This window comes from Taudactylus pleione, unplaced genomic scaffold (assembly GCF_031769625.1).
Source record: "Taudactylus pleione unplaced genomic scaffold, aTauple2 ptg000331l, whole genome shotgun sequence".
NCBI classification, from domain to species: domain Eukaryota; kingdom Metazoa; phylum Chordata; class Amphibia; order Anura; family Myobatrachidae; genus Taudactylus; species Taudactylus pleione.
In genome coordinates, this window is record NW_028284732.1 from 3527991 (window position 1) to 3543423 (window position 15433).

Genomic DNA, 15433 nt, shown 5'->3' on the forward strand with positions numbered 1-15433 from the left:
ATACAGTATACACACACATAAACACATACATACACAAATATACAGTATACACACTCATAAACACATACACACATATACAGTATAAACACACATAAACACGTACATACACACTAACATACACACAGCAGTATACACAAACACTAACAAATATATACACATTAACACATACATACACATATATATACATTAACACATACATATATACACAATTAAACAGTACATATATACACACTTACTTTTTATGCAGCTGCTGGGCACATCCTCAGGCTCCGCCCCCTGGCACCGTAATGCCGCGATTCACGGGTCATTTGGGGGCGGGACATGTTGTATTGGCTCCTTCCCCTCCGGCCATGTTAGCAGGGGGAATTGGTCCATCAGGGGGGGGGTTCTAGCTTCTCAGAACCCCCACTGCGTGCTCTAGAGGTGGGGGCCCCTCTGTGTGTGGGTACCCCAGGATGCCCGCCCCTGTCGCCCCCCCTTAATCTGGCCCTGCTGTCGGTGCCCAATCACTGTGGCCAGCAGTGATCGGGACACAAAGGAGGGGGATCCGCAGGTGTAGAGGGACCAGCAGGTCCCTCTAAGATGGGCGGCTGGTGGAAGTTAACTTCCAGCAAGCCGCCCACTGGGCGTTTCTGACTGGTCGTATCAGATATGACCATGTCAGGGAAAGCCCAGTCTGGTATGGTCGTATCTGATACAACCGTGCCGGGCAAGTGGTTAATCCACAGCACTCAATCATCTGGGGTTCCCTTGGTATGTGACCACACCATCTACATAAAAAATATAATTTACAAACTCGGCACTCACTTTTCAAACAGTAATTCATTTGAATACAGGGAATGTTAGTTCCAAAATATTGCAATAATTTGTCAAGCTGACCAACCACTTTACGGTCATTCCCATCTGTCCAGTCCCTACACTGACTCTCAGATATATGATCTTTGGTCTACCACATTTGGCTCAAGCTTGCACACTTTTTAAACATGAAAATGAGTCCTGGCTTAAAGAGATAGAACCACACCCAGGGATATCAGTTAATAAGCACTTGGGGATAGACTGGCAAAGTTTGTCTTACATTTGAAAAGCAGGGTGCCCTAGCAAGTGTGACCACAAAATGTAAATAAATGACAGGCTCAATCCACGGCACTCAACCATCTGGGGTGCTCTTGGTATGTGACACCATCTACATAAAAAATATCATACAAACTCGGCACACAGCGCAGTGGCTGACCATAGGTGCTTAATGATCGTGACAGGCACCGTCTGGCCAGAATTGTCAATAATAACAGATAAGCAACACTGGCTCAAATCATATCCACATTCAATGCAGGAGGTACCAGACGCACATCCAGCAGGTCAGTGCAGCATTCTTTAGCTTCCATGGAATATGGGAGCAGAAGACCCACCAGAGTGCCCGTTAACACTGCAACACTGGACACAGCCCCTCACCTGGGTGTTTTTAATTGTACCATGTAGGACTGGCAACATGTGGCATGGTCCGATGAGTCATGGTTCCAGTTTTTTTGGGTTGATGCTGGGGTTTGGGTGTGGCACAGAACCCATGAGGTCATGAACCCCAGTTTTATTTGATTTATTACCAGTTATTTATATAGCGCACACATATTCCGCAGTGCTTTACAGAGTTATCAACAAAGAACCTTGCAGGTTAGTGGTGGTTCCATAATGGTCTGGGGTGTGTTCACATGACATGGGTTGGGTCCCCTGGTCCACCTGAACACTTCATTGACCAGTAACCGCTACATTGCACTGCTTGATGACCATTTGCAGCCCTTCATGGACTTCATGTAACCCCACAATGATGAAATATTCCAGCAGGATAGTGCCCCATGTCATCGAACCTAAATTGTCCAGAATTGGTTCAAGGAATATTCTTGAGAGTTCTGGCGAATAGTGTGGCCACCACGTTCGCTCGACATGAACCCAGTCGAGCACTTATTGAACGTGGTGGAGAGGTCCATTCGCACCCAAGATCCTGCACCTACAAATATCAGGGAGATGTGAGAAGCTATCCAGCTGGCATGGGTCAACATCTCTCCAGAGGTCTTCTGTCCACTTGTGGAATTGTTGCCACATCAAGTTGCTGCACTTCGCCCTGCTAGAGGGAGTTCTACATGATATTAGGCATCTATCCCATTACTTTTGACACTTCTGTGTACTGTAATAAACAGGCATTGTACACAAAACCGAATAAATGCTTCATTGGTTTAAAACAATGATGCATTACATATACTGTATACAAATTGCCAGTAACTAGGGTAGTGCAACCTGTGCCATGGCACAGGGCGCTTTTTGGGCCTGTCAGTTTTTCTGTTTATTATCATTCTCATTTGTAGCTTCCTCTTCTTTTATCCCCAGCATCTCCTGGCCTCCCCTATCTCTTCCCTGGCCCTTCCCCATGAAGCCATGGCCCTTTTCAGGTGCACTATCTTATGTCCCTATATAAAAAATGGGACGGGGAGCGCCAATGCTCTCTCTGGCACAGGGCACCAAAAAGTCTAATTATGGCTCTGCAAATTGCTTTCCGTTGTTTGACATCATGTGAAAAAATAAGCAGTACAATTTACAGAATACTATTAGCTTTTACCATTTTGGGGTCTATTCAGCAATGATTTTTTTTTACTTAAACAATGTGGAAACTATAATTTTTGCATTTTTAAGTATGTAAGCTTTTCAGCAATGGGTTACCGCACTGTAGGGATCAGCCATTGCTCTCTACAGTGTTTTAACGCTTTTTGCTATTCCACAAAGCGAAGAGCATTAAATTACTCTAAAAATCTTTCCTTTATATAACGCCATCTCAAAATTGGCGTTATATGAAGGAAATCCTTAAATATCTCAAAAACTGCAGGGTCAGAGAGAATTTTTCCCATAAGTCCCTGCAGGATCTTAAAAATATATATATAAATTGTATATATAAAAAAACATAATTATAAATGTATAGAGACTAATATAAAGCCTGTGTACACAGGGCCTGATTCAGACCCGGTCGCAAGCGCTGAGCGCTCGCAACCAGGCCGATGTTTGCCCACTGGGCATGCGCACGACGGAGCTGGCTCCGTCATGCGCATGCGCGAGACCCAGCTAGCGATGGGTGCTCTGTCATTCCGGGTCTCGCACCAAAGGGGGCGAGGTGTCGATGGTGATTGACAGCTCGCCCCATTTGGTAGGCGGGCAGGGGGTGTGGCTGGCCAAATGGAGGGTTCCTGAAAGAACGCCTGTCATTTGGGGGCGGCCCCACTGACATCACCAGTGATGTCAGTGGGAGAGCTTCTGGCTCTATTAGAGCCAGAAGCTCTCTGGGGCTTGCGGCCATGAGACCCTACCACAAGGGTCTCTCTGTTTGGGGGCGGCCCCACTGACATCACCAGTGATGTCAGTGGGAGAGCTTCTGGCTCTATTAGAGCCAGAAGCTCTCTGGGGCTTGTGGCCACGAGACCCTACCACAAGGGTCTCGTCACAAGCCCGATGGTCGCGATGGTCTAGACCATCGCGACCATCATCCTGGCCGCTCGCTATAGCTGTGGGTGGTCACATGCCACACAAAAAAAAATAATGCCCACATTCAGAGTGAGCATCCGTCTCTGAATCAGGGCCACATTTCATTCAATTTTGACAGTTTTGATAGGCTGGAGTTGGACTTATACTCGGCGGTCACCACAAAGCAGGGACGGAGACTATTCGCAAATGCATGTGCAGAAGAAGAGACAGAAGGTTTTGTTTTCAGAATCTCGAAAACAATGCCTTCTGCAATATTGCAGAGACAGTGTGTTGACGCAACCGCTGTCTCTGCATAAAGAAAATGCTGAATAGCAGCCATAAAATTTAATAAGTGAGAAAACATTTGTGACGATGTTGCCCGATAATATTGAGCCAAGAAATATAAATTTTTGAAACTGGTGCATAAGGAAAGTGTTCTTTAGCACACAACAAACAATCATACATTTGCTTTCACTTTTTAAACTGCTCTAGAAAAATGACATTTACAATCTGGTTGACTGCAGTGGCTTATAGAGCCCATTTACTGTGCATCGTTTACCATGAGACACAGCCCACCACTTATTATTATTGTTACTATTATTATTATTATTATTATTGTAATAATAATAATAATTATTATTATTATTATTATTAATAATTATAATATTAATATTATTTATTATTTCAAAAATACTATCTCTAAAACGGTATGTATGTAAAATATTCACTATTTTATCGAACAGTGGTATAATGTTGTAATGATTTATATTATATAAAATAAGATATTGTTGGTGATGATTGAGGTACAAAGATAATTGAATATGATGAGATCCCATTGATCCTGAAAGTATTTCCTTGTTTCATGAAAATGTAATTATAGCTTTGAGTAGCTGATTGTAGGCAATGACTCTGGTATTAGATTACACGATGCTTTGTGACCAGCCAGATAATCTGGTAGAGATAGGACTGCCAGTGTTGGGAGAACCAATATTTCTCTGAATTTAAAGTATAGGCGTTAGTCTTGTAGAACCAGTGCTGCGAAATGTGTAATGAACTACAAGTACCAGCAGACCAGAGATTGGCAAGTGACTTGTAGTTTCACATCATCTAGAGAACTACAGCTTTATTCTGCTTCATAGAACACACAGTATACTGATCTGCGTTTATCCCAATTACTGTGTAAAGTTACTACCTCTAGATCTAGAGGGACATTGATAGGAACCAGTACTTTTTAACTGCTAATAGACAGTAACCCTGTAGGAGCCAGACGTTTATTATTATTTATTTACTAAACTAAACTACAAACAAAGGAACTTTTTTGTATCAATTTTCTTTTCTGTCCCATTCGTTATTTTACTCTCTGTAGTCGGAGACTATCATATACCACTGAGCAGATCTATACATAAGCGGATAGAGATATGTATATGTCGGTGGTTGTCCCTCTTTCCTTCATGTCTCCTGTGTTGTTGATCAGACACTGGCAGCAAGTTGTGACCTGCAGAGCAGCCCAGGTTGTGTTGTGTGAGCCAGCTGCCTGCAGCAAGAGGTGATTACAATAATGAGGGGATCCCTGGGGAGAGTGCTGGTGACATCAGGAGATGACACTGTGGGGGCGGCCCCGGAGTTTAGGAGAGCTCAGTACTTGCAGAAGCACTTGGCAAGTGACAGGCTGGTGACTAGTGGCCGTGGCTGCGGAGGACACAGGATGGGGGAGGACTATGGGTCACCACTGTTATGTCTGACATGAACTTGTGCAGTTATCTGTAATGTTGGAGATGACCTCTATTACCGACACTTTTCTGGACCCAGCTAAAGCTGCTTTCCTGGAGTTCGGCCATGGACAAGCATCTTCTCCCCAACCCCGGCAGCAACACTCTCCAGCTCTGGCACATGGGCATTACCTGCATGGCTTCCACCCCGCTGGGCATGAAGGTCTGTTCTCTCCAGGGGCAGCAGTGTATGGGGGCAGATCCTTATACCCCTATTCCCCGTCTTCCAGCAGTCACCACCATCACAGCGGGAGCCCCTACCTGGATTACCAGCATTATAGCAACACCCTTAGCCATGCAGGGAGAGCACACGAAGACCCCGGTAGGTTATACACCCATTTATCACCTGAAGTGCAAAATCTTTTATTTCTTTTCTGTTGTAATGACATTTATCGTGCAGCTAGCACCCCCTATTATTCTAATACACAGCCATGCTAACTGCATATCTACCCACTCTTATTATATCATCCGAAACAAAGATGTTATATAGATGGAGCGCATGAGAGAGCGCAGTGCTGCGTGTCCAGTATAGTACAGAGGCCATTACTATTATACTTTCCTATTCTGTGGTTTGGATTCGTTGTGTAATAATTCTGTCCCAGTGGACTGCTGATTGGCTGCGGCTACTGATACCTCTCTGCCCATGTATCACACACAGGTACAGTGTGATCCTTCCGTAACATTATGTGACCGTACTTCAGGTTTTACATGTAGTGTAGTCTTGTTTCTCACTGCTATTCATGTATCATATTGTAAATGTTCACAGCAAATAACTAAATACGGACAAGAGAAGTTATACAGCAGCAGATAAGAGTATTGCTGGGAGTCAATCAAAAGATTCCATTAAATCGGTCAAGGCCCTTATTGTCAAAGCGATCAGATTGCTGGTAATAGGGCAATATGCAGGGAAGTAATGTGTTACCAATCAGTAAGATTGGTAGATAAACTACATAGATAATAACTGTAGCTCCACCATGTAAGGACATTTACATAACCATCTAGCCTGTTATTGTATGTATCACAGATGTGTGCAAGTAAAAATTAACTTTAACCTGTTAAAACCCACATACAGTGTTTTATAACTATATATACATTTCTAGAAACATTGGCACAAAACAACGCAGAGAATAAATAACTGATCAAATGTATTTATTTATTTATTTATTAATTAACAGTTTCTTATATAGCGCAGCATATTACGTTGCGCTTTACAATTGGAAACATTTATAGAACGAAACAGGGTAATAACAGACAGATCTATAGGTAGGAGGGCCCTGCTCGCAAGCTTACAATCTATAATGTTAGAACTTTCATAAATAAGATCTCTATCATCTTTGTAATGTAGACACATAAAATGATACCTATTTATATGGCAGATTTTATAGTAGTATCTTAATTAGCCATGGCCCATTTGTATTGTGCTTGTTGAGTTATGTATTCGTTCCTATATACCTCCTATTGAAATCTCTGCACTGTGAGCTACAGTATACTGTAGATAAAAGAAAAGTTAGTGCCTATGAGAATTAATTGCAGCACAACCAAAACCAACTGCTTAGTTCAGTGGTGGCTTAGTTAAATGACAAACTTGTTCAGACTAGATATATATATATATATATATTAACATGGGATATAGATAACATTATTTTATTAAATATTATTTGTTTAGTTATAGGCTATTTCATTACAACACTTTGAAATTGATAATTGCATTATTTTATACAACTGATGAATCAAATATTGCATTTCAAAGCCACTTAGAATGCTACAACAGGTAAGACATCCAAATTATCTATAATTACACATATATATTTCCAACTTGAATACACTGATGCAATTTTTTTTTTAAATTGTATTAAAATTATTAATTATAGTATTTTGTATGAATTGTAAGTTAACAAATGAGGGAACAATACTGTTTGCAATTATTTTAACTATGGTACTGATATATCTAGCAAGAAAAAACTATAATTAGACAATTCTGTTAAATCAGTCATTAGAACTTGAAAGTAAAAAGTGCAAATCATGTGTGGGTATGTATGTTTGCTTGTATGTAGGTATGAACAGCTGTATTTATATGTATGTATGCATATCTGCCACAAAAGACAATTAAGCGAGTTCAGGGGGTCTGTCAAAATATTAGCTATAGCAATCATATGCTTTGATTGTATAAAAACAACATATACAGTAAGAAAAATCATTATGAAGTAATGTGCCCTTGTGAAATACTTTTTATTACTGTTTTTAATTTGCCTGCTAATCACAGGTAATTAGAAGGAAAATACATTCTAAGATAAGTAGTGATTACATTTACCTATATATTTTTTAATTTAAACAATTGGCGGAATGTAGTTAATTTATGAAACAACTTTAGTGACATGCTTTTAGGAATGGGATCAAAGTGACAATAGTAGAACACAAATAGTGGATAACAATACACTAGGAACCAATGACATCACTGAGACCCAAAGATTGTCACTGGTCAAAAAAAATCCCCATCTGAACAGTTCAGATTTTCTTTAGGACAATCCCAAATTTTGTCAGCTAAAGGGGACGGCAAACTGGAGTAGTATGTGTGCATGATTGAATGGAGCATTTTAGGGTATATGACAAAAGTGTAAAATTTGGCCCCAAACTGTATCCTTTTTATTTACATTATTTTGGAGGGGGAGGATGAATGTGTTCCTAGCATGTTTATAGACTGAACTCTCATTTTTACCAACATTGAAACATACATTTTTAAAATTCCTGATGAACAAGGCTGTCTAGGTATGTTAAGTGCTTTACGGTATGTGTTTTATTATTTAGGTTTTATTTTATGATTTTTTATTTTAGGATTTATTTTAGGGTTTATTCTTCTTCAATATCTAATAATGTGTAAACCCCTGTTCAAATTAATAGAATGCAGATCTGTATGAAGTTGGTCTACACAGAAAAAAATGGAACATTTCTAAGAATAAAGTTTTAGGGGTCTATTTACTAATCCTTGGAAGGAGAAAAAGTGAACTGAGATAAAATACCAGCCTACCAGCTCCTAACTGTCATTGTTCAAACACAGCCTGTGACATGGCATTTAGGAGCTGATTGGCTGGTACTTTATCTCCGTTCACTTTATCTCCATCCAAGGCTTAGTAAATAGACCCCTTAAACTTGTGACAAGCCAGTATAATAGGAACATTTTGCACATCTCTAGTTTCATGGATATTGCTACAACCAAAAATATATCGGCCTCCCCCATGTGTAGATGACAGGTAGTGATACTATAGTGGTTTAGAAAGTACATCACACCCACTTCATAAAGTCAGCTTATTTGTTATTATTATTTTTGTTATTATAATTTATTATTATGATTATTATTTGGCTGTTTAGTTACTCATGACTTTACTATTCACTCTGGATCACTAATAAATGAAGTAATAAATAAATATGATAAAATACACAGAAAGTTTCATAATTTAATAAACCACTAGATCACATCTCTATTCATTGGAATATATAGCAGAATGCTCACCTCAAATTCACATTACGTTTGTCAAGGTCATACTTGCATCACTGAGATTAATAGACATGCTCTTGGCCACGTTTCAGCGAGCGATAGCCCCACAGACGCTATTATTCTGATCCACTATTGTGTACTGTGGCAATCAACAAAATACATTCATGTGCCCTTACATAACAGACTATACCAATTTGGTTTACAAACACCAATTTGACAAAGGGCACCACAAGGTGTGACGGCAAAGATACTCTCTTGTGTATACACTCATAGATTACATTATATTTACGCCTGCTGGTAGTCTATGCCTTGTTTCTACTACACATTTGTAAAAAAAACCTAATAAATCAATATGTGTGATATATATTTATATTGTTGGGACATACAGAGTTTGACTTAGTATGGCTTAGTTCCTTCATGTTACACTCATGATACATTCTTTTCAGAGTTGGAGAAATCTACAGTTATAGAAAATGGAGAAATCCGGATTAATGGAAAAGGGAAGAAAATTAGAAAGCCTCGAACAATATATTCCAGTTTGCAGCTGCAGGCATTAAATCAGAGGTTCCAACAAACACAGTATTTAGCCTTGCCAGAAAGGGCTGAGCTGGCTGCTCAGCTGGGCCTAACACAGACTCAGGTAAGGAGCAAGGTATTCTGGGTATATAATCACATCCTATCAGAATACACTAATAAATCCAGATTTTCGATGTCAACTACATATTCAGTCATTTATATGTCTGTATATTTTCCTGTGCTTGAATATGAATTTGTGTATGAATATGAATACACACATTATCATATACTATTAGCATTTTAGGAAATTACATTTTTCTCAAATATTACAGGTCAGTGAAGGAAAGTGACTACATTTTGTCAATTAAAATTAGCCATGGCCCCAATCAGCCTTATCTTTGAACGATCTACCAATTTGTCATACATATAAAACGTAACTTCTGTGATATTTGAAGGCATTTATTAAGGTATATATTTTCTTCCAGTGTATGATCAACATTTATTTCAATACTCAACAAGCTTCCAATATTTTATAGCACACAACATCTGTTTACCTCCCTGTTTGATCTAGCAGCCAAACTTTCAAATGTTACATAGTCCAGCTACTTAAAAATATACAAGCTAAAATAAAAATCCCCTCCAAAAATAAAGAACTATAAAACTACGCTGTACTCTGTTGCACATCCACTGCTAATTAATTTCATATGTGTGTCTCAGGGGTTACCATCTGATTGGATAGAAGGGCCAACCAGTTAGATACTTTATAAATATTTTAAATATATTTCCACCTTTTCTGTGTATCTGATTGAATGACTGGTCCTGGTAATTGAAGCAACAGAAATGGTTGTTATCAAATTCAGACTAGTTATCTAGGATCTTAGTAAATCTGTAAATAAATGTTTAAATGCTCTTACAAGTAATTACCAATGATACTGAGACAATTTATAGAAATATAGTTCTAGCTATTTATTATATATGTTTTATCTGTTATTAGCCATTGGTGTCTTTTAAATGTGTGCTGCGGGAATTTTTTTTGCGTAAATACGGAAAATGTAAAAAAAAAGGAATACATGAATTGGGAAGCTTACAGTGTTCTCTAAGATGCTAGCAAAAAGCTTTGCTGTTTTTAAGGCTAGTGAAACCGTACAGGCATATACATGCTAGTGGGACTGTGGCTTTAGTGAAAACAGTAATAGCATAAAAATTATCTAACTCTGAATAATCTACAATTCTTTAATACATCACTTAATCCAATATGGTCATAAAAACAATGTTGGCTGCAGGTATATACCTAAATTTGCATGAGGCCCAGACTATGACCTCAATTGCCTTTAATTAGGCAGGACCAGGAGTTTTTATTTATGTTTGCATATGAAACCTTCAACCCCCTTATGACTGACACCTGTACAGAATTCTGTTTTAAGTACACTATACATAGCAATACAGCAGAACTATACTACTATTTGGCGCACAGTTGGCGCAATTTGCATGCATAGACAATAGCTAAAATCAGGCATCGGTTTTTCCACCAGTTCTGATCAACATAGCTCTATTTTAATCCCTTGCAGCCAGCTCGGTGTACTTGGTTGTCAAAATCACAATGGGTATGGTGGGCATCTTTGGAACTGAGGAAGGGGCTAACTAGGAATTTCTAGTCCTAAAGCTAACCACAACTCTGTCTGGAGCCCGTGAATATATTAAGAACGTTCAACTTTGTCTTCTCTTGTAAATATTTATATCCAAGTTGCTAATGTTTCATTGTTGTGTTCTTAATCATTTTGCAACTGTGCTTTAATTGAAATAAACCTGTATATTCATTTTTCCTATATGATAGGTGAAAATATGGTTTCAGAACAAGAGGTCCAAGTACAAGAAGTTTGTAAAACAAGGTTCTAGTATTCCAGATGGAGACCAGGCTCATACTTCATCTTCGCTCTCTCCATGTTCCCCTAATGTTACCCCACACTGGGACTTTGCTTCAGCTGGAAAAACTGCGCCAATTCCTTCCGATTACTTGAATAATTATAACCCTTGGTATCAGACTCCAGATACTTTATCAAGACCCCCAATGATATAACGGAAATTAAAATGTGTCCTTTACAGTCTTTATCTTGCACAAATATCAAAAAGAGATGACAAGTGGCAATTTGGGCGTCTTGTGAAAAAAGGGGTCATCGTTATGGTTTACACCAGCTGGTCCCTTACAAATACGGTCTTCCATGTAAAAAGAGAAATGGAAAATTTGGTATGAACCCATTCATCTTCTAGAGGCATTATATGGCAGTAGGACCATCCATGTGGACATCTTGCATCAATATACATTTGCTGGAAGATACCTATTTCAAACAATCTAATTTTTATTTTAATTACTGCTTTGAATACAGAAATACATACAAATGGATGGAAAGTTGATTAAGCCATGAGCAGGACAACATGGCAGCAGTCAATACCAAGAACAAAAGTCCATTTTGGTTTAGTTGACAATTAAGTTAATTTATATGGTTGCCTTGGCTTGAACACATCATTTTTGCTAAGCTGTGGACCCTCCATTTTTCAATTAAAAAGAGTACAGAAAATCTACACATAGTCCATCTCGCGGCTGAGCCGACGTTTATTCTGTCAATTCACCAAGTGACTAAGGACATCATTGAGGCACAAGGAAGTCTTTTCTATTATATCAACTTTGGGGTAGCTCAAAAAATAATGGATTCCACTGTGTGCAGGCAATGTGTATACTCAACATGTGGATATTTATTCATTCAACTAAAAACAAATATTCTAACATAAGAAACATGTCTTCCAGAGGGGAATTTAGTGTCACCATGTCAACTGAAGAGTAATTTAAGAACTTTTATCCATCTGGCCTGTATCAGGGACGTGGACATTTAAAAAAAAAAAAAAAAAACTTATCAGCAAAGCAGGTCTGCACCTGAGAAATAAAGGACGTGAGGGAGCCATATATTGCCTTCATGATTTTTAAGGATTTGTGCCCTGTGTTAAAAAAAAAAAAAGACCAAACACTTGTTTATTAAATCTGGCACTTGGTATTAGGAAGTAGACTTGCACAGGGCAGATGAATATAGGCAGAAACATTTACCTAAGTCATGTAATTATGTGATGAAGAAGAGACAAATAGTTATGTATGCACATCAATAGCATTTAAGGCACACCTCTAGTCAGACTAGTGCCAAGAACACCTGTACCTGTCCTGCAAGAAACTGATCAGTACAAATATTCTCATCATTACTGTTAAATCTACAATATGGTACATCTGTCATCTACATACAATGCAGACAGCCGTTTTGTTTGCTGAACCAATATTCTTACACATACAGCCTCTTCATAGGCTACTAAGGCACTTCATAATCAAATATTCCACAGGAATTGTTCTAGCAAATTCAGAGGCTGCATTATGACAAATGTTGGTTCAACAAACAAAATAGTTTCCGCCACTGTCTGTAGGCCACATTAATAAGCAATAAGTGTTTCCGGGTTTCAAAGTTCCTAGCTCTACTATTTGATCTAAAAAAAAAAAAAAAAACGTATGAATTATTTAGCAAACTTGTGGGCAAATGACAAATTAATTTGCAGAGCTCATGGTCACATGACTGGGGCAATGGCAAGGCAGAATAGTCTTGAGAGTTCACGTATGAACACACAAAATGCATCTCCAGATACAGAGCAGTACAATATTTTGGAGGACATTTATCAAATCTTCGAGAGAGATCAATGGTGGGAGGTATCAAGTCTTGGAGAGAAATAAAGCAGAGTAGTTGGCCAAACCAACCAGTCATCTTCTAGCTGTCATTTCAATGATCTTGCTAGATAAATGACAGATGCACTTCTCCACATTATCCCTCTCCAAGGCTTGATACATCTCCCCTAAAATGGAGAAGTTGCCTATAACAACCAATCAGCTTCCAATTGTCATTTTACAGACTGTGCTAGAGAAAGGACAGTTAAACTGATTAGTCGCTATGACATCTTCTCCACTTTTTCTCTTTCTAAGGTTTGATAAATCTCATCCTTTGGATTTATAGGGCTCTATTCATTATGTTAATTATCGGGGTTTGAGCGGACCCCAATAATTAACATTTGAGCTCACTGCGAGTGCCAGCGAGGAAGACAATTGATACGAAAATCAGCTATCTCCTCAAATCTTTTCACTGCTCCTTTAGGAGAAGTGAAACTAGAGCGCCTGGGTGACCTAGAGTTCATGCAGGCACAAAGACCCGGCGTTCGCCGTAAGGAGCCGGACAGAAAAGAAAGGATCCGAAAGGATCCCTCTTCGCAACCCGGGACTCCTTCACATAAGGAAGAAGTGGATTGCAGGAGCAAACGCCATCTAAAGATGGCGAATGCTCCCACATTCAAGCTCCGAAAATATTGTTTTTTTGGAGCTTGATAAATTTCTGTCCCCATACTAGTGTATGGGGACAGAGGGCCAAATAGCAAGTGAAAGGTAAGCAGGTGCATTACCTTTTTGATGAATGTACCGAAAACTTAATTTCTACAAAACCAGGTGAAAATTTTCAAAGTGATAATGAATAGAGCCCACAATCTCTTTGGGTTTGAGCTTAACTGAGAAAATTTAAAAATCATGACAAGTAATATAACTAATTAGCAATTGTGGTGGAGCATATCTTGAAGTCACAAGGCTTTTATAATGTGTTTTTAAACAAATAAATTACACCCCAAAATTAGAAGGTGGCTACTTATGTTGATTAACTCATTACTATAAGCACTGTAAATTGATTAAGTTTTAAAATAATAAAATTGGAAACTCAAATAATCTCCCATTACTTATCATATACTAAATGCAGTGTGTATTATCTTCTCTCACCCACCTAACCCAATCATAATACTTCACATTACTCCACCACAACACCCCCACCCCCCCAAAAAAGGAGTTTATATTTTGCAGGACATGAACATGATATGGTCAGATTGTCTCACTGCTGCGGGTGAATTGATGCTGAGCAAGGCATCTGGTCAGTGTGCAGGGAGAGCCAGTGGGCAGCCTATCATCTTCGAGAGTGCTAAGCACACCCCCAGAGTTATGAAAATAGAGGGTGCTGCAAGGATACACCCCTTCCCTGCATGCCACGCCCCTATTTTGGGCACACTCAGAGTCCTGATTGGAGAGTTGCAAATGTTGGGAGGTATGCTTAGATAATTATGTTTATCGGTTCCCTGTCCCTCTTATTTTACTTCCTGTGACAAAGGGCCCGATTCAGAGATGGACGCAATGCTGCTGCTTAGGCAGTTGAGCGATTATCGGTGGTCTGCACATGTGTCTGAGTTGCACTGCGCATGCAAGATGTTCCATTACCGATGCTTCATCTTTGTACGCAGTTGCTTGGATTTGCGAAGCCGCTGGTGGGTGCGATAGTGGCTGCAACATTTGCATATTGTCACATAGCCACTGCGTACAGATTCACAGCACTGGAATTAGCGCCTGTCGCCCATGCTGAATCAGGGACAAAGTGCTTCTCTTGCCTCATAGCTGTAAAGTATTTTCCCTAACATCGGATAACAAGACCTGTACTTTGTAAAGCAGATAATAATAATTACTTCCTGGATTTTGTTTCTATATTGGAAGATATCAATATAGTTAAATACTTAACTATTTTATTCTTCCTTCTTGTGACCAATATGTCAAGTTACATAACATGTTTACAGAACTTTTTAATTATTATAAAGGGGCACAGAAATATGTGCATATTGTTTTTTAACTTATTTTTTTAGATAAAATACAAACCAATTTTATTAGGGTTACAAACTTAAAACACTTAATTTATAAAGAAATGTTGTTATTGTATTCACAATACCAGCACAACTTGCTATTCATTATGTATAAACATTCCTGGCAATTCAAATATAGATATTTCTTTTTTTACAAATATAAGTATGACCTTGTAATTTTATTGTATTTTTTCACTTGCAATGTATGGAATAACTGTACGGGTTAATAAAATTTGTATTTAAAATACTTTACAATACTGTCTTAAATTCTTAAGTAAACCACAAGATTGAATATATATATACTGTGTATATATATATATATATATATATATATATACAGTCAGGTCCATAAATATTGGGACATTGACAGAATTTTCATATTTTGTCCTCTATTCACCACCACAATGGCTTT

At 38.7% G+C, this 15433-nt stretch overlaps 1 protein-coding gene across 1 annotated transcript; it reads left to right on the forward strand.

The window, feature by feature from the left end:
- Positions 1-5180: 5180 nt before the first annotated feature.
- On the forward strand, positions 5181-14991 carry DLX4 (distal-less homeobox 4). The gene is made up of 3 exons (XM_088443561.1): positions 5181-5589; positions 9207-9400; positions 11111-14991. The coding sequence occupies exons 1-3, from the start codon at positions 5265-5267 to the stop codon at positions 11351-11353; spliced, it is 762 nt and encodes a 253-aa protein (XP_088299687.1). The 5' UTR covers positions 5181-5264; the 3' UTR covers positions 11354-14991.
- The last annotated feature ends 442 nt before the right edge of the window (positions 14992-15433 follow it).